This window comes from Rhipicephalus microplus, chromosome X (genome assembly GCF_043290135.1).
Source record: "Rhipicephalus microplus isolate Deutch F79 chromosome X, USDA_Rmic, whole genome shotgun sequence".
NCBI lineage: Eukaryota > Metazoa > Arthropoda > Arachnida > Ixodida > Ixodidae > Rhipicephalus > Rhipicephalus microplus.
The window spans coordinates 256,843,116-256,860,091 of record NC_134710.1 but is presented as its reverse complement, the minus strand read 5'-3'; the positions used below and the strand labels follow the sequence as shown (position 1 = coordinate 256,860,091).

General features: G+C 44.7%; 1 protein-coding gene across 1 annotated transcript in view; it reads right to left on the bottom strand.

Annotated features, from left to right (window-relative positions):
* Nucleotides 1-16,976, bottom strand: part of LOC119161587 (nose resistant to fluoxetine protein 6) — a 92,759-nt gene that overhangs the window by 22,921 nt on the left and 52,862 nt on the right. Inside the window, 4 exon segments of the mRNA XM_075878988.1 lie at nucleotides 2,125-2,212; nucleotides 4,193-4,304; nucleotides 5,690-5,857; nucleotides 5,860-5,951. Coding sequence (XP_075735103.1) covers nucleotides 2,125-2,212; nucleotides 4,193-4,304; nucleotides 5,690-5,857; nucleotides 5,860-5,951 — 460 coding nt within the window.

Below are 16,976 nucleotides of genomic sequence, written 5' to 3'. Positions count from 1 at the left end.
CCGATTTCAAAATCAAGAGCGATGCATGTAAATGCTGCGATAGTGACTTATACTTCAAGACAACAGTCGCAAGCCTTTGTTTGAGTTTGCCGAAAAATGATGCCGAGGTATGAGGAGTCAATCTATCGATTACCTCCCTTTGTAGTTTATCGTTTCGAGAATTTCGCGCACATTTAGAGGTAGATCTAGAGATTCTAAGCTTTCTGTCATGTGCAATTAATATGATAGTTGTTCGGCTTTAACATCCCAAAACCACCATATAATTATGAGGGACGCCGTAGTAGAGGTGTCGGGAAATATATACCACTTGTGGTTCTTTAACGTGCACCCAAATCTGAGTACACGGGCCTACAACATTTTCTCCTCCATCGAAAATGCGGTCACGGCGGCTGGGGTTCGACCCCGTGCGGATCAGCACTCGAGCACCATGATCATTACACCACCGCGGCGGGTGTGATGCGTACGGCTCGCTTGCATGGCTTAATTTTGTGGATAAAATGCCTATCGGCAGAACTTCCTGCAGATACGCTGCACTGTGCGGTGACTATTAAGCAGAAATTGCACGAAAGTAACTATAGACCTGGGCAAAACATCTCGATTTATTGCGCCTATATTGATGTACTGAAAGTAATAATTATGAATAAGTCGCTTTTTATCATAAGTATTGACGTACAAACTGCAAAATTTTGAAGCCTTGTGAGTGAAAATTTTCAAACCGCATCATTGGGGCCTGTGCCTTTGGTTCAATAAGTTGTAGTCGGATGATAGAGACCTTGCATGATGTCTTTGTTACAATTTCCTTGTTATGAAAAAGGTGGTTCTACCATTTTTTCTTAAAAAAATCTGAAAGGGCATATACCACCTTTTTTTCATGAAAGAACTGTACGTAATATATACAGCGTCTATATACTCTTGAGCTACCGACACAATCAATGTGTGGCTGGTCAACATTTTAAATACTTAAAATGAAATGTTTGTAATAGAACTGTCGATGATCACTGCACGGAGGAAAAAAAAAAGAAACATGGAGGATAACGTCACGCCGCCAGTCTTTGCGAGCCAACCCGTTTTGAAGCCAGCAGTGCCGGTCCAACACGTGAAATTTGCACCTACAACACGCAAGCAACGAGACTTGCCGAGACTTCAGAGTATGGCAACCGGTAGCTTTTATATCCGAAATGCACTTGTTCGGCGCAGACCGGTGATCTCGCGCAGGAGCCTTAAAGACAGAACACCACCGAGAGTACTAGAGCACACCGCACGCTCTGACGTTTTGGTCGCGTGTTGGCCCGACTCGGTGGGCTTCAACTCGTGTGACGCAATGCTTCCCTCCTTTCTGTTTCTTCCTTCAAGGATCACTGCGATCCGCCTATAATCACCAAAATAAGCGGACCCTCCATGGTGGTCCAGTGGGTATGGTGCTCGACTGCTGACTCCCACGCAGGTCACGAGATCGAATCCCGGTCGCGGCGGCCGAATTTTCGATGGAGGCAAAAATAGTGGGTACCCGCGTAGTTAGGTTTCAGTGCAAGTTAAAGGACCCCAGAATGTCTAAATCCCCGAAAACATCCACTATGACGTCTCTCATAATCATATGGAGGTTTTCAAACGTTAAACCCCGACAATTCTTATCATTAAAGGTGAAGCGTAATATATACTAAGCTACCAAGGCGGACCCTTGGAGACTATAATAATAATTGTTGGAGTTTAATGTATTCAAACCACCATATGATTATGAAAGACGTCGTAGTGGAGGGCTCCGGAAACTTTTACCAACCGGGGTTCTCTAGCGCGCACCTCAATCTAAGCACACGGTCCTCAAGCGTTTTCGCTTGCATCGAAAATGCGGCCGCCTTGGCCAGGATTCGATACCGCGACCTGTGAGTCAGCAGCTGAATGCTGTTGCCACTTGCCCACTGTGGTGGGTGACCTTTGGGGACTGAGTGCTTAGTTACTCTAATAATAATTCCTGGGGTTCCACATGCCAACACCATGATACGATTAGGAGGCACGCCGTAACAGAGGTCCCGTTGACCTGGTACGTAAATTTAAATACTGTATATTTACTCTACCTAATTGTAAATAATGGGGGAAAGCTATAAAGTTCTTGTAAACGTGACTTACATTGCAATAAGCTGGATAGTGCTGTACTCTGTCGGCTTTAGTTTCTCGCAGAAGGGAACTGCCACATCCACTTGGGCCAAATTACCGACTGAAAAAGAGATACGAGAACAGGTCACGCTCCGATGAAAGTGGCCCGTTGCCCATTTCTTGCGTGTCGTTTTTGTAAACTAATTTGTTCTTATTCTTCTCCTAATTTCGTACATATTGATTCCAAGCATGACGAGAATATACCTATGAGAGATTCTCGCGTTCCTGACCAACGTAACTTAATTTCATCTTCTGTTTACGGGTGGGGCGCTGTGAAGCTTTCGCATCGTAGCTGTTCGCAAGTGCAAATTCGAGTGTAGATGTCGTACATGTACTACATGTTAATAGCGAAAGCAGTGGGCTGTTAAAGCAACACTTACAAAAGAAAATGAGCCCCTGGTGTTTTCCACCAGGTGGGCTCAGCCTTTTTGCCGGCATCTCCCGCAATTATTGTGACCGCGCATGGCTGGAGCACTCGAATACCATGTACCCTGGTAGCGCCCCATTCACACCACTCGACTCCACCTATAAACACCACTGAAAACCTGCTGCTTTAGTATTCCGTCTTGACAAAAAAAAATAACCAAAGAGGAGAGAAGCCAGCAGATGCTGAATATTACATTTATCTCATTGTTGTTTTAGATTGTAAGGGTTTCTTGTTTGCCTATTAGAGAGAAAGCAGGGGAAGAGGGGATTTCGAAACAGTGGTGATGATCATTCTATTTTGTGATGTCCCTTCTGGGGTAAGACTACTGCTGTGCGCATTCCGTGTGTTGCTCAACTGGCGATGCTGACTGCATTGGTGTGGCAGAATAGGTATGCTTCCTCAAGAGCAGGCTAATCGCTGCAAAATCGACTGTGCCCTCGTGAAAGGCGCAAGGATGAAAAAGCTGCCAGACAATTAGCAACAGGAGTCAACATGACTCGGCAACATTTTATAGTGTAACTTACATAATTTCTCTATCGCTTACCAAGAAGGTTAATTGTCACACATTTTTATCTCTTGTGTTTCCTATGTTCCGGCCGTGGCAAGAGCCCCTTTATACAGTGTGGAGTAGCTCGATAGCTGCTTTTTTCTCATGACTACTCATTCACCTGTGTGGAATTAAAATATACCATTTTTTACACTGCTTCTTGGATCTGCAAGGTTATATAATTTCCTGCAAGGTACCTTTTACACAATATTTCTCGCAGTATGGGCATGTACTGATGGCGAAAGTTTTCTAAGCTCAGCTGGGAGTTTCAATCAAAGCTCTAGAATTGAATGACACTAATTTCCAGTTTTTTTAATTTTGGTATACAGAAAATACAACATGTACAACGAGGATTACAGTGGCACAGCTGTACAGTAACTGTATAGGCACATTCATATTGCATATCTAACATTTAACAGATAGATGAGAAGGTGTGTAATCATCACGATTCACTTTAATGCGCAAGCGCTAGTGAGTTACGGGAATCATTTTTTTCCAGTCACATTTAACATTTTATGGAAGCTGAAATAACTCGTTTTTTTAACACAAACATCCCGTTCTAATAAATATGTTTCATTCAGAAGATACACATAGCAGAAAGGGATATAGGGTAGAGGGTAATTTAGAATAATAATTATGATCATTATATTTAATGATTTCCCTTCGGGGGAGACTACTGCTGCACGCATTAGAGGTGTTGCTGAACTGGCGATGTTGACTGCATTGGTGTGGCCAAGAAAATGAACAAAAACACAGCATATCTATGGAGTGAATGATGATGAGTAGGGCAAAGCGTCCGTCCGTCCGTTCGTCCGTCTGTCTGTCTGCCTGTTCTCACTTGCTGAGTGAGTCATCGAACTAGGCAGTCACGAACCACAACGAGCTAGGAGGGACAGACCTACGGCTTTAGAAACTTCGCTTCTAAAAAGCTTTTTTTTAGTTACCTTGTGACGAATGTACAAAGAAATGATCTTAGATGAGTGAGCTCTGTAAAAATTGCCTTTGACTGCGCCTGAAGCTCTGTGTTTTATAGCGGCGACAATTTAGTCTTGTAGTGTCACACTTACCGGCACTTCCCAACGTCTGTATGTCCTTTTGTGTGCACGTCGAAGGCACGCAGAGCGCCATCCGGATGGGTGTGAAGTAGAAGTAACCCACCGACACGTCTCCTAGAAGGTGCTGTTGAAAGAGATGATCAATGTTTAATGAGCTTCATCGTGCATGATGTGCAGGGGCTAAGAGAGAGGGATAGATAAATTATCAAGATAATATAGGGACTTTCAGAATTTTCAGAACTTTAGCTGATCATATGCATGGCTTGGCTGCTTCTACAGAGTAGCTTCGAGTGCCTTCCAGTTATGCGCATGCGCGCACTGTACGTGACGCCTTTGGTAAATCTACAGTCCGCTTCTCAATCACGGTAACATTGATCAGATCAGTCAATTTCAAGCACGTAGACATCTAACTTCGCAGATGCCTTATTTCTCTATTAGTATTACACTTGCAGCTGCCGCGTGTATACCAAGGAAAGACATTCAGCTTCATCCGCAATGCACTGCTTTCGCTCACAGCGATTTCATAAGCTGTTGGTTGTCGCGTGGCTAAGCTTGCGCGAAAAAAAAAAGAAGTTAATATGTAACCCACGCATTGTGAAGTATGTAGCACATTTTATCAGTGTTTAGTTTTGTTCATACAGAAACTTCATGCGGTGAAAAAACGGGGATGTTGAATGTGTGCCTCATCGGAGTGGAGGCTATATGAAAAAATTGGCTAGAAACACAAGTCATTTGATATAAAATGGAATGTATTCATCTAGTGAGATCATTTACAGTGGACTTTTTCGTTTCTTATGAGTAAAAGCACAGTTATGATTGCATTGTGGCCTAGAAAGTACTTCCTCTGGGTAATCGAAAGCAAGCGGACACAAATGACTTATGGAGCTAATTGCATTACACCACCCTCCCTATACACACGCTACCACATAAGGCTTGGTTTCCATTTTCTGCATGGGACCTTTCGATTTTGCTACATCATTGTAAATGTATCTCTGCAACTCCATTATTGGGGTATCCAAAAGGGGGATTCCCCACTCCTCTCCAAAGCTGTGTCAGCCACCCATACCGCTCACTTCAGTGCATGTCGACCATCTATCACCGATTAGAACAAATCGCCGGTACCACTGCTAACACAAGTTAACAATATTTACGCCGTGATGGGGTTCTTGAGATGGTAGCTACCACTAAAAACAAAAGAGCAAGGCCCCCCCCCACCCCCCCTCCGGTTTGTTTTACTTGAAGCGGTCCCCCGCCCCCCTTACAAGTTGTGGCTGGATCCACCCCTGACCTCCACAAGTGTTGGACGGTGGTAGTAACAATAAAGGTATTGTACAAGAATGTGTATTAGTTACTTACATACTATTTTCGAGCGGATAACATGGCTGTCAAAATGTATACAAACACGGAATTTCCACTCGGCCACCTTCTTTGTTCCCCTGAAGTCGTAAAGGCTTGAGTGCCACGCAGAATTGTTTTCTAAAGACATAAGAAAGAATACAAGCACAGTACCTTGTAGAGAGGCACCTCATCGGTGAGATTTTTCAGGAATGTCTTGGGGCTGTAGCGAGCTGGTTTTGGCGGTAGCTTGAAACGAATGTTGAGGGCACAGTACTGGCCTTGGAAGTACTCCTCAAGCTTGCCGTTCAGACGCCGATTGATGGGTTCAGACGCCGATTGATGGCCCGCACGTGAAGGCACTCGCCCATATCTCCAAAGGCTGACAGTGAACCGTAGAACAGCCCGTCAGGCATTTTTCCGCTTGCGTCCAGCACTGCATATTGATTCACATGCAAAATTAGATACAAACAATCATGGGCCTTTCCGAACATAACTGGCCGAACGAGGCCCAGTGAGAATTTGGGTAATCTCGCTGGCCACTAGCTTTGCGACGCATTCACTGATGCGTGCCCCCATATGAGGGGAGAAAGAAAGAAAAAAAAGCCCCCATGTGTTTCAGAAGTATCGTTTTTTTTTGTTTTTGATCCCCACCAATGTGGACGAGAGAGATAACGTCAGTGATGCACTCGCTTTCTCAGACTGCAAGCAAACTGCCGCACCATATAAAAACCTTCAGGTACTAAATTTTGGACAAGGTTAGAGATGCAATCACGCCTGTACGTTAACCAGAGGGTGACGGCCACTTGACATCAGTTATTTGAGGACAACCTTGAACAAAGCAACGAATTCTTTGAGCCAAGGCCATTGAGCAAAGTGTTAGAGAAATGTGGATAACCCCATGGTGCATTTGCGTTATATAAATTTGCCCCCAAGGTGAAACGGCCATGCACGAAGGGGGAACGATAAGCAGATGTTTGGAGAAAGACAGAGGAGCAAGGGCAATGCGGGGAGTGCAAAAACAAGAGATAGTTGCGTCTGCAAAATGCATCTGCAACCCACACAGTTGTGCTCAAGTGTATCATGGTGAACTAATCACGCCGCTAGTGGGTCGTCTGCGTTGTTTGTGTGTGTGGCGTAAATAGGAGGAACTCAGCTGTACATGTCATGCCCATCCATTAGCCGATTCGCTAATCCATTCCGTTGTGTGAATCCCGCTTGGGACGGAGTGTACACGGGACTTCATGATTGTGCAATAGGTGCTGTCGACAATAACATGTACTCTAGTGCGTAAGCGGGAGCGGGGTTACTCTTCAGATAGGGGGGCAAAGGTTCATCGCAACGCCCCCCCCCCTATTTAATCAATATATGGGGCGCACATTGCCGCCCCCCTTCCCACATCAGTAACTAGGGAGAAGGCAGCCGCTTACCTTGCCCCCCCCCCCCCCCCCGGTGCGCACGCCTATTCTCTAGTGCTACTCTCACATGCGTGATTTTACCTTGTACTGAAAGTAATATTTTACTATCACGTGTGTGTAACTATTTCATAGCAGACATTGATTTTCATCGCTGTTTCGCCTTTTTTTTTGCGGTTCAAGGTTTAGAGACGTGTCGAGTACTACTAGAAGGATTTTAAAAGTAGGGTGGCAAACATTTTCAAAGCAGTTCTAGGACTTTACAACACATCAATTGAAACAAATGTTCGTAATTCTTAAGAAAAAAAAAATTCGATAAACAACAAAATAGGAACTGCAGTTACAAAAACTGAAGATTAGAGCCTCCGAGATATTTTTGTAATGGGGGGTTTAAATAGAGCACTGACCACAGTACTCAAGCTCACATTTAATTTCTCATACAATTGAGAGACATAAAAATTAATCAATCTTGACTCGAACACCTCGCAAACAAATATGTAATTACGCTGAAAAGCCGCTGGTACGATCACAGGTCTTATACAAATGAGCATGCATGTACCGACTAGCCCAACAATAATTTCGGGGCGTTACGAATGTTTCCTTGGTCCCGGCCTGCAGTGTAAAGGGTGGTTAACGCTAGCGGCAAACATGCATTGCCGTTTGACGTTTGACGTTCTCAGGCAGCCGTGCGCGGCTGTTTGTTTCGCGCACGTCTGCCGTTCTTCACCGTTCGAAAAATGGGTCCCAGATCCATTTTTGTGCCGTCCGCTGTTTGCCGGAGAGTGGTTTAGCGAATCAGCGACAAAGGAGCGACATGGCTGAGCCGCGTCGTCTGCTTTCGCCTCTACGCGTTGTCTGCGTCTGCCGCTGGACACTTCAAGCTGCTTGCTTCTTGCTCCACGGTTTTCACGATATGTCGTACGTGTTGTTCCCCGACTAAGACCCAGCAGTGAATAAAGCATTTTCGCCTGTCCGGTATTAAAAAAATCGCACAGCAATTCCTAAATGACGTCCCCAAGTTGGCGTTTGGACAAGTGTCGCTAGCTATCTAGCGTTAGCACAAGCAAACAGACGTGTAGCGTATGCCCCTTGAGATTCAGGAAGGCTTGCTTAGGCCTATAACATAAATTATTTGAGTATGGTTCCCAAAAACGGTGCCGAATCGATTCGAGTACTGTGTTATCGAAGCTAAAGGACATGAGTCTAAAGCAAATGGAAGCATCAGTTCGGAGCGTACGAGCTACAGAGTGAGATTTGAGGCGGTCGACAACTGCATTCGGAAGGGCAGCCATGTTTGTCGGAGGAGCTTGCCGTGCAATCCGAACAGCTTTCCTGCGGGCGGCTCCGGCCGCCGGTCTACGGCACGGTGCCGTCAGAGAATGCTTGCCGGTAGCGTGAACCGGCCCTAATCGAGCACGACTGTTGCGAACTGTTTTCACCCCGCGATGTTTGATACGAAGAACGTGAGCTTTCACTCAGAGATGAATAGGTGCTTTCCGCGCTGTCGGGGAAGACGCGCCAAGCATGTGCGAGTGCGGGAACGCAAGCGAGGGAATGCGCGCTGCATCGTCAAGTAATTAGAATCACGGTGTAACAAAAATACTTCTCTTATGATCACAATAGACCTTTGGAGGCGCGTCACGGCCTCTGAGATTTCGTGCACGAATCATTGAGGCTCTAATGCGCCTTCCCTTTTTAGAGAACAGAGGGCATTAGCGTAATGCTTTTTTTTTTCTTTTCTAACTCGTCGACCCGGGATACTGTCATTTTACTGTCTTTACAGGTGCCAGCCTTGTGCATCCGTCATCTCATGAAAGGTGGACGAAGACCAAAAAAAAAGGCGAGAAGGGTCTCGTTGAAGGAGTCAGGCCTCACAACGTAACATGCGCGACTGTTGCACGTATTGGGTTATCACCTCTAATCTCACATATCGGTACTACCGACCCATACCGGTGCTAGCTATTCTGTCCCAAGTTTTTGAAAGTGCTATTAATATCTGATTACAAAAAAAATTTCGCCATGTACAATGTCATAGGTGACACCCAGTTTGGCTTTTCAAGATGTAAATTCGCTGAGCTTGCATTACTTAATATAAAAACGAGTTAATAAGCAATGTGGAGTAAGAGCTCTCGGACTTTTTGTTGCTTTCCACAAAGCATTCGACACCGTGACAGTAGTGTTCGTTTAGAAAAACTTAATAACTAAGCTGTACGTGGCGTTGCTAGTAGATTTCGGAATCAATCAAGACACCGCGCTATCAGGATGTTGATGTTAATCAAGAGATGTCCCCGTGTGCTAAAGTTCAAAACGGCGTCCCACAAGGATCGATACTTGGTCCGCTATTGTTTATAGCTTATGCCAATGACTTATGTGAAGTTACGGAATCTCCCAAGTTAATCATGTATGCTGATGACGCCAATATTTCTTGCTGATTACTGATTTGATAGATATGTGGGGTTTAACGTCCCAAAACCACAAGATCATTATGAAAGATGCCGTAGTGAAGGACTCCGGAAATTTTGACCACCAGGGGTTCTTTAACGTGCATGCATCTAAATCTGAGCACACTGGCCTAGAACATTTCCGCCTCCATCAGAAATGCAGCCACCCGAAGCCGGGATTCGAACCCGCGACCTGCGGGTCAGCAGACGAGTACCTTAGCCACTAGACCACCGCGGCGGGGCTTTGCTGATTACTCAGTCTCTCAACTTCAAATTAGCGTAAACACATATCAGAATAAGATGTCTTGCGGATAAATGCGATAAAAGAAATGCGGATTAAAGATGTTGCGGATAAATGCAAGTAAAACTAAATTTGTGCTGTTTGCGCCTATCAGTCAACCACGAAACATAAGTTAAAGTCCGTCCGTCCGTCCGTCCGTCCGTCTGTCCGTCCGTCTGTCTGTCTGTCCGTCCGTCCGTCCGTCCGTCTGTCCGTCCGTCTGTCTGTCTGTCTGTCTGTCTGTCTGTCTGTCTGTCTGTCTGTCTGTCTGTCTGTCTGTCTGTCTGTCTGTCCGTCCGTCCGTCCGTCCGTCCGTCCGTCTCACGAGATTCGCATCTCCGATGCTTCATAATAAATGAATTTAACAGACAATTAGGCCAGGGAAAGCATAGATGATGTTAACTGTTGTTTTTAGTGGTAGTGTAGTAATTGTGAGGGAAACTGAAATGAATTCAAGGTAACCAAATACTATAACGTTACGATTCCACTGATCGAAGAAAATGAAAAGCGCAACCCCCCCCCCCCTCACACACACACACGCGCGCGCACACACACACACACACACACACACACACACACACACACACACACACACACACACACACACACACACACACACACACACACACACACACACACACACACACACACACACACACACACACACACACACACACACACACACACACACACACACACACACACACACACACACACACACACACACACACACACACACACACACACACACACACACACACACACACACACACACACACACACACACACACACACACACACACACACACACACACACACACACACACACACACACACACACACACACACACACACACACACACACACACACACACACACACACACACACACACACACACACACACACACACACACACACACACACACACACACACACACACACACACACACACACACACACACACACACACACACACACACACACACACACACACACACACACACACACACACACACACACACACACACACACACACACACACACACACACACACACACACACACACACACACACACACACACACACACACACACACACACACACACACAGGTGCGCGCACGCACGCACTGATGCACACTATTACCCATGGCGATCGATGCAAAAAAAAAAACACTTATGAAGCGAGCTCTGTAGCTACACCCGGAGAAAACAACTTCAGCGCGAAAGCTTTGTGGATACGATACCAGTCGGCAGTCTAGTCTGTCTGGCTGTATTAACTCGATCACCTTGAACTTCCACGGCGGAGCGCGTGTAATGCCTTGAATTGTGGTTACAGCGGTGAGCTGAGATGCATCAGCAACGTTGCTGCCACGCTTCATTAACCAAACTTCTCGATGCATACGTTTTTTGTTTTTTTTCATCGTGAAAACCAGTGTGCTCATCAGATCTTCATGTACAACAGCTGTGCATGATTATGTTCCTTGCATATGCAGCAGTTCCTCATTTCTTCGTTCTCTACAATACTTTCTGTTAATTGATATGATTGATATGTGGACTTTAACGTTCCAAAACCACCAGATCATTATGAAAGACGCTATAGTGAAGGACTCCGAAAATTTCGACCTCCTGATGTTCTTTAACGTGCATGCATCTAAATCTGAGCACATGGGCCTACAGCATTTTCGCCCCAATCGAAAATGTATCCGCCGCAGTCGGGATTCGATCCCGCGACCGGCGGGTCAGCAGCTGAGTGCCTTAGCCACTAGACCACCGTGGCGGGAATAATTTCCGTGAAGTCGCAAGCCTTGCAAACGTAGTTATTGGTGACACATATTTTCCGAATTCAGATAGGGACCTCTTTTACGGTCTGCGTGTGGAAATAGCGTATATTTTTACGCACCGGAACCTTAGGAACACGCCGCGAAAAATGAACGCAGTTGTTGCGGTAGTTGGCTGTGTTGACCCTTCGCAATACAACGTGGAGATCCAACAAAGGATATTTTGCCGAGTCGGGATGAGAGCAAACAGTGCGACAAGCACCTCCCCCCCCCCCCCCCCCTCCTACACACACATGCACTGACACAATAGAATTCGCAATCCAACCATAATATATCCCTGGCTGCCAAGTAGATGGTGATGGAGCACATCACGACAAATTGATTGGGTATGTGTCTCTCTTTCTCTCTATCTCTCGGTATATATATATATATATATATATATATATATATATATATATATATATATATATATATATATATATATATATATATATATATATTTGTTGAAATCCTTCGTCGTTCATCGCTGTTCGCTCGGCCTGGCTGCGGTGCCTTGTCGAGAGAGAGGCAAGGGGGTGATGTTCGATGGAGAGGGTGAGCCACTGAGGGGTGCGCCTTGAGTGGCGAGGTTGATATTCGGTGAAAGGCGCGTCAGAAGTCAGCTGTGTGCAAGAGTGAAGGCGCGCGTCAGTATGCAGCTATCTGCTAGCAGCAAAATGGGTGTCTCTCTCACAAATCGTCTTTTTCCAACCTGCATTGAACGTGTGATGCACTCCTGCTCAATCTTCCTTTTTTTGGATTTCTTGAATTTGATTTAGTACGTAGAGCACAAGAGTAAAACTCACATGGTGTTCATACGGGGATGTGAGAAATTCTTTCAAGTACGCCTGCCTCACCCACCAGTGTCAGTGGCGTTAGAAAATGTTTCCGAGGAAATGTATCTGCATACCAAGTCTCCTTAAAGCGCTATGGCTAGATGTGCCTGAGAGAACTATTCATCGCGCAATTCACTAAATGGCAGTAGCACCGTACGCATGGAACGCAACACGTGGTCATGAAGTGACACTGCTATGGTGTTGCACACGTTACCGAAAAACAGTAACTAAATATTAGATGCGAAGCAGCTTTTTGACTAGTCTGTGTAATAACACTGTCCCTTCGTACAAACGAATGTTTTACACGTTACGTTTTAGGAAAAGGAATGTATTACCACCCTGGATTACCCCCCTCTCCCCCCCCCCAATAAAAATAAACTAAGACAGAAGTTAACACGTTACCGTTGAGGTTACCGAAAACAGTAATGGACGTTACTTTTGCCGATAAAATCTTAATGCCTTTTTAATGCCTTAATGCCTTTTTGCATACGCTGTTTACGCACTGCATTGGCCGAGTATGCACGCTCAGCCTTCTTTCACGGTCACTGGGGGCCATTCGCGCTCACCAAAAACCTCGATCGAGCGGCTTGCTTGAGGTGTTTGCGAGTAGAAAGTGCACCTGCTGCACGAAATGGTTGCGTGTCGAGCTTAAAGTGAGGCAAGGAAGCGAAACAGTGATTTGTCACCGCCGCGGGGCCGTAACGATTCTCCACAAAGCAGCCGCGTCTTAACACCTGTCTGAATGCGTTTGTGGTCGACTGAGGCTTCTAGTTTTTAAACTTTCGTTCTCTTTGTTGGGTATGATCTTTCTGAATAGTTTGGCTTAGTATCTACGTTTTTTGTTCTAAATCTGTTCAACCGGCCTCTTTACTACTGTAACTGTTTCATTTGTTTCAATTTGACAGAAGCGCAAAAGAAAAATAAGAAAGCACAGATAAAAGAGTGGACCAGGGCGCAGTGTTAGTACTCATTGCAAAAAAGCAACAAGCGTGCAAAAAAAAAAAAAAAACTAGTGGCGCATGTTTTTTTTTTCGAGCTGCATAAATTGATTGTCGAGAAAATCTACAGGATGCCCTTTTCTTTTTTGGGTGTGCGATTCTGTGCGTGTGTAGGTTAGCTCTTTCGGATATTATGAAATGTGTATAACGAGCTGCTGGACACATTTAGACATAGTTGTAATTAACCTTGCGATTTTTACCGAAGTACGAAACTACTGTCTCTTTCTATATCGGTGCCTTGTCAGATTGTTTATACTTGAGACCAACGTTACTAAAATAAGCGTTGCTTGAGACTGCCCGCGTCCTCCATTAGATTGCACTAGCTTGTAGCTGCTGTCGTAGCCTCAAATCTCCAGAATATTGTAAGCCATTTTTGTTATATACCCATCTGTACCACTCTAGCTGTGACGGCCGCTAAGGCAAATGGAATAAATGAATGAATGAATGAATTTTAAAACTTTCAGGCCCTTTTCAACTCGCGAGTCACAGAACCCGTACAATATTTCGATTAGATTATTAGGGGAAAAATTGGTAGTCGTTTAACAAACTTGAGAATAACGGTGCTGACTACACAATTACAGCATTTAATTAAACAGAAACTGAAAGCTTCGAATGTCGCAGGTTCGGCCCCTGTTGGCGGTAAGTTGTTTTCATGTTCATTTTCAATTCTTCTCATTATATCACAGTACCACAAATAACACCTTTCATGCTTTTCTTTGCTTGATCGTATGCTATTTCTCAAGTCTAACTTAGAAACACAAGCCCATAAAATACTCCTTCTTTTGTTGCCTTCCTTATTCAACTTCTAACAGAACTAAAAGAAATCAGCGGATCTCAAGTATCATCAAAATTTGTTACGTGAAGCTTGCGGAGGTAAGATCACTGGGATGTATTTTTTTAATGAAGCGGAACGTTATGAAATGGCGCTAAATATATGTACAAATGTTGTACACTCAGACATATGTTGAACAGTCCTATATATTTCATATAACCAGTTGTTCACAGTTGCGTAACTATGCCAACCGGAACATAGACATTTACAATATCAAAAGCGGTAAGCTGACATGTACACTCGTGCGTGCGAGAATGCTAGCCCTGGATAGTACTACATAAACCTATTACAGGTGGCGCTTAAGTATATAATTGAAGTTAACCCGACATGACTCGTTCATCATAGAAGTGCATATGTAATGTTTTGAAAATTAGATTGCCAGCACTGCAAGCACAATTGACGTTTAACCAAAATTACTCTTGCGTGTAGAGTCTTTTTCTATAATAGTTTCGTGATATGACGTGGCTCTGAGGTAGAATACTGGATTGCGACGTAGAAAGCCTCGGTTTGATTCTTTCTGGAAATCTGCTTTCTATCCTTTGCATTCTTCGGGTGAACGATGTCATTGTCAGTTTTTCTAACGCCCTCGCATTCAAATTACCAATGTATGTCCTTGCCGTTATCTAATTAATTGTCAAAAAATCAAGGCGTAAACCCGCATGCTGCGACCCGTGTTATACGGGTATGTGCCACATGAGCCTGGGACGGACAGACAGACAGACAGACAGACAGACAGACAGACAGACAGACAGACAGACAGGCAGGCAGGCAGGCAGGCAGGTGCCCCATCTGCCACAGTTTGTGATAGTGCCAGGGAACAGCACGAGTGCATTACGAATCCCGCGTTTCTCTGAACACACGTAGCGTCTTTGTAATCATGATAATTCTTGCAGCAGGTCTGCCACAAACGATTTCCCCTATGAACATCACAACCAGTTACTAGCCTTCTATGAAAAGCACATAGGAGAGCACTCGTTATCACAAATTGTGTCGCTGTTTACAATGACAATGACTTACCTGCCTTGTTGATGTTTACAACGAAAAAAAAAACTAATAGTGAGACTGACCGCCTACGTTGCCCAACAAGGTTGATTTTTGAAACTAAATATAGATAAAGAACATTGTTGCTTTATAGTCCTGAACTGAATTGGCTGTCATGCATAAAGTTTAAACAGTGATGTTATCGTCTTATTGAAGGATAACTCTGGAATTGACTTGATTCAGCTCAAGCCGATGATGCGCCAAAGTGATGCCTAGTTGTTTAATATGTTTGCACTCTTTGCCGAGACGTTAGGGGTATGCATAGCTTATTGCGTGCGATGAACAGCAATAGATGGCTGAAGACTAATCTGCGGACACTGCACAAATTGTCGCCTTTATGTAGGGAAACTTGTATAGCTCATGACGCAACACATAATACATACAGGAAACAGATGCTTGGGCAGCGCCGTGTATTGTCGGTTTGTCGATTTAAGATAACCAGAACCTGTTGTAGCAGCTTATCTTGAATCCAAGTACAGCTTAGGTTGATAATTGAGGTGATACACTACATTCGGCTCATGACAGACGCTCTGTCTTGTGTTTGTTTCTCTTCAACTTCGTCCTATATGCACAGGTAACTCTGGCAGTTGTTCGGCCTTGTCTGCGTATATCACAATTTTCATGTTTCTGAATCTTGTAACATATTGGAGGGCCTATAAATTCTCCGCGAATCGTAAATTCATTTTAAGGTAGCAAAAAATCGAAAATCATAACCAAATTCTGACCAGGTTGTAGAGCAAACATTTCGTGTGGCGTGGCAGGCTAGCGGGCTAGAAGAGCTGTCTGACGCACAGCTCCTTTGTGACTGCGCCAAGACACTGGTACACTATCCTCTTACTGACAGTGTTAAATAATGAACGAAGAATTTGGAATGAGTATAGGTTCAAATAAATGCATTTTCTTCCTGTAACTCCTGAATATAATAGCACAACACCACTTGCCACCTATGAACACTCCCTCAACGCGGAACGAAGCTTCTTTTGAAAACAACTCGCGCCAAGCACACGCTAACAATCGTCGACTGCTCAAACGCTTTCGTCGGCCATTCCGTCGCAACAAATCTGAGTTGACAACGATTTGCGTCATGGCACGATGTGGTTAGTAAATAAGGAGAAAGAGAGGGAGGTAGTTTGAAGGAAGTAATTAAAATAATTTGTAAAAACCTGCTAATCATTCACGCCTGGTGTTTGGAATAAAGGAGGTAATTGTGCAGAATATTCGACTGAATTCCATTAAGATGTATTGACCAGAGAAATTTTAGTCACAATATTGATTTAGGTCTCAAAAATAAAGACAAAAAACAGGTGTGCAGGGGAGCGAAACACAGTGGCTTCATGCCTGGATAGCTACTCACTTTTGTTTTTATTCTGTTTTGGCTCGATGTCGCCCATTGGATTGGAAAGACAAGTGCCTACTTTTCTTTGTGAGCTAGTTCGGCGTCTGCCGTTCGCGTGCTCAGCGTGCGGCCGGTCTTCCTTTAGCGCCAACTAGGCAAAGAAGTCATCAGAGCTGGCAATTGGCCATCTGAAATTTCTAGTGTGCGCGTTGCCTTGCCAAGTTTCCCAGCACGAATAAGCAATAAGCTACTCCTTTATTATTCTTTAGCGATTCGCTTCTCCATGTACGTGAGGCGTATAGGCATCGAAGCCACCTGTGTTGAACGGCACTGCGTAGTGCGCGCTATCTACTGAGCACAATTTGCGGCAGTAACGCTGCTTCTTGAGGATCATCTTAGTATTATTGCTTCATGCATGGCGCGTCGCGCTGATGGCCACGTCTCCTGACGGTTAGCGTTCGCAT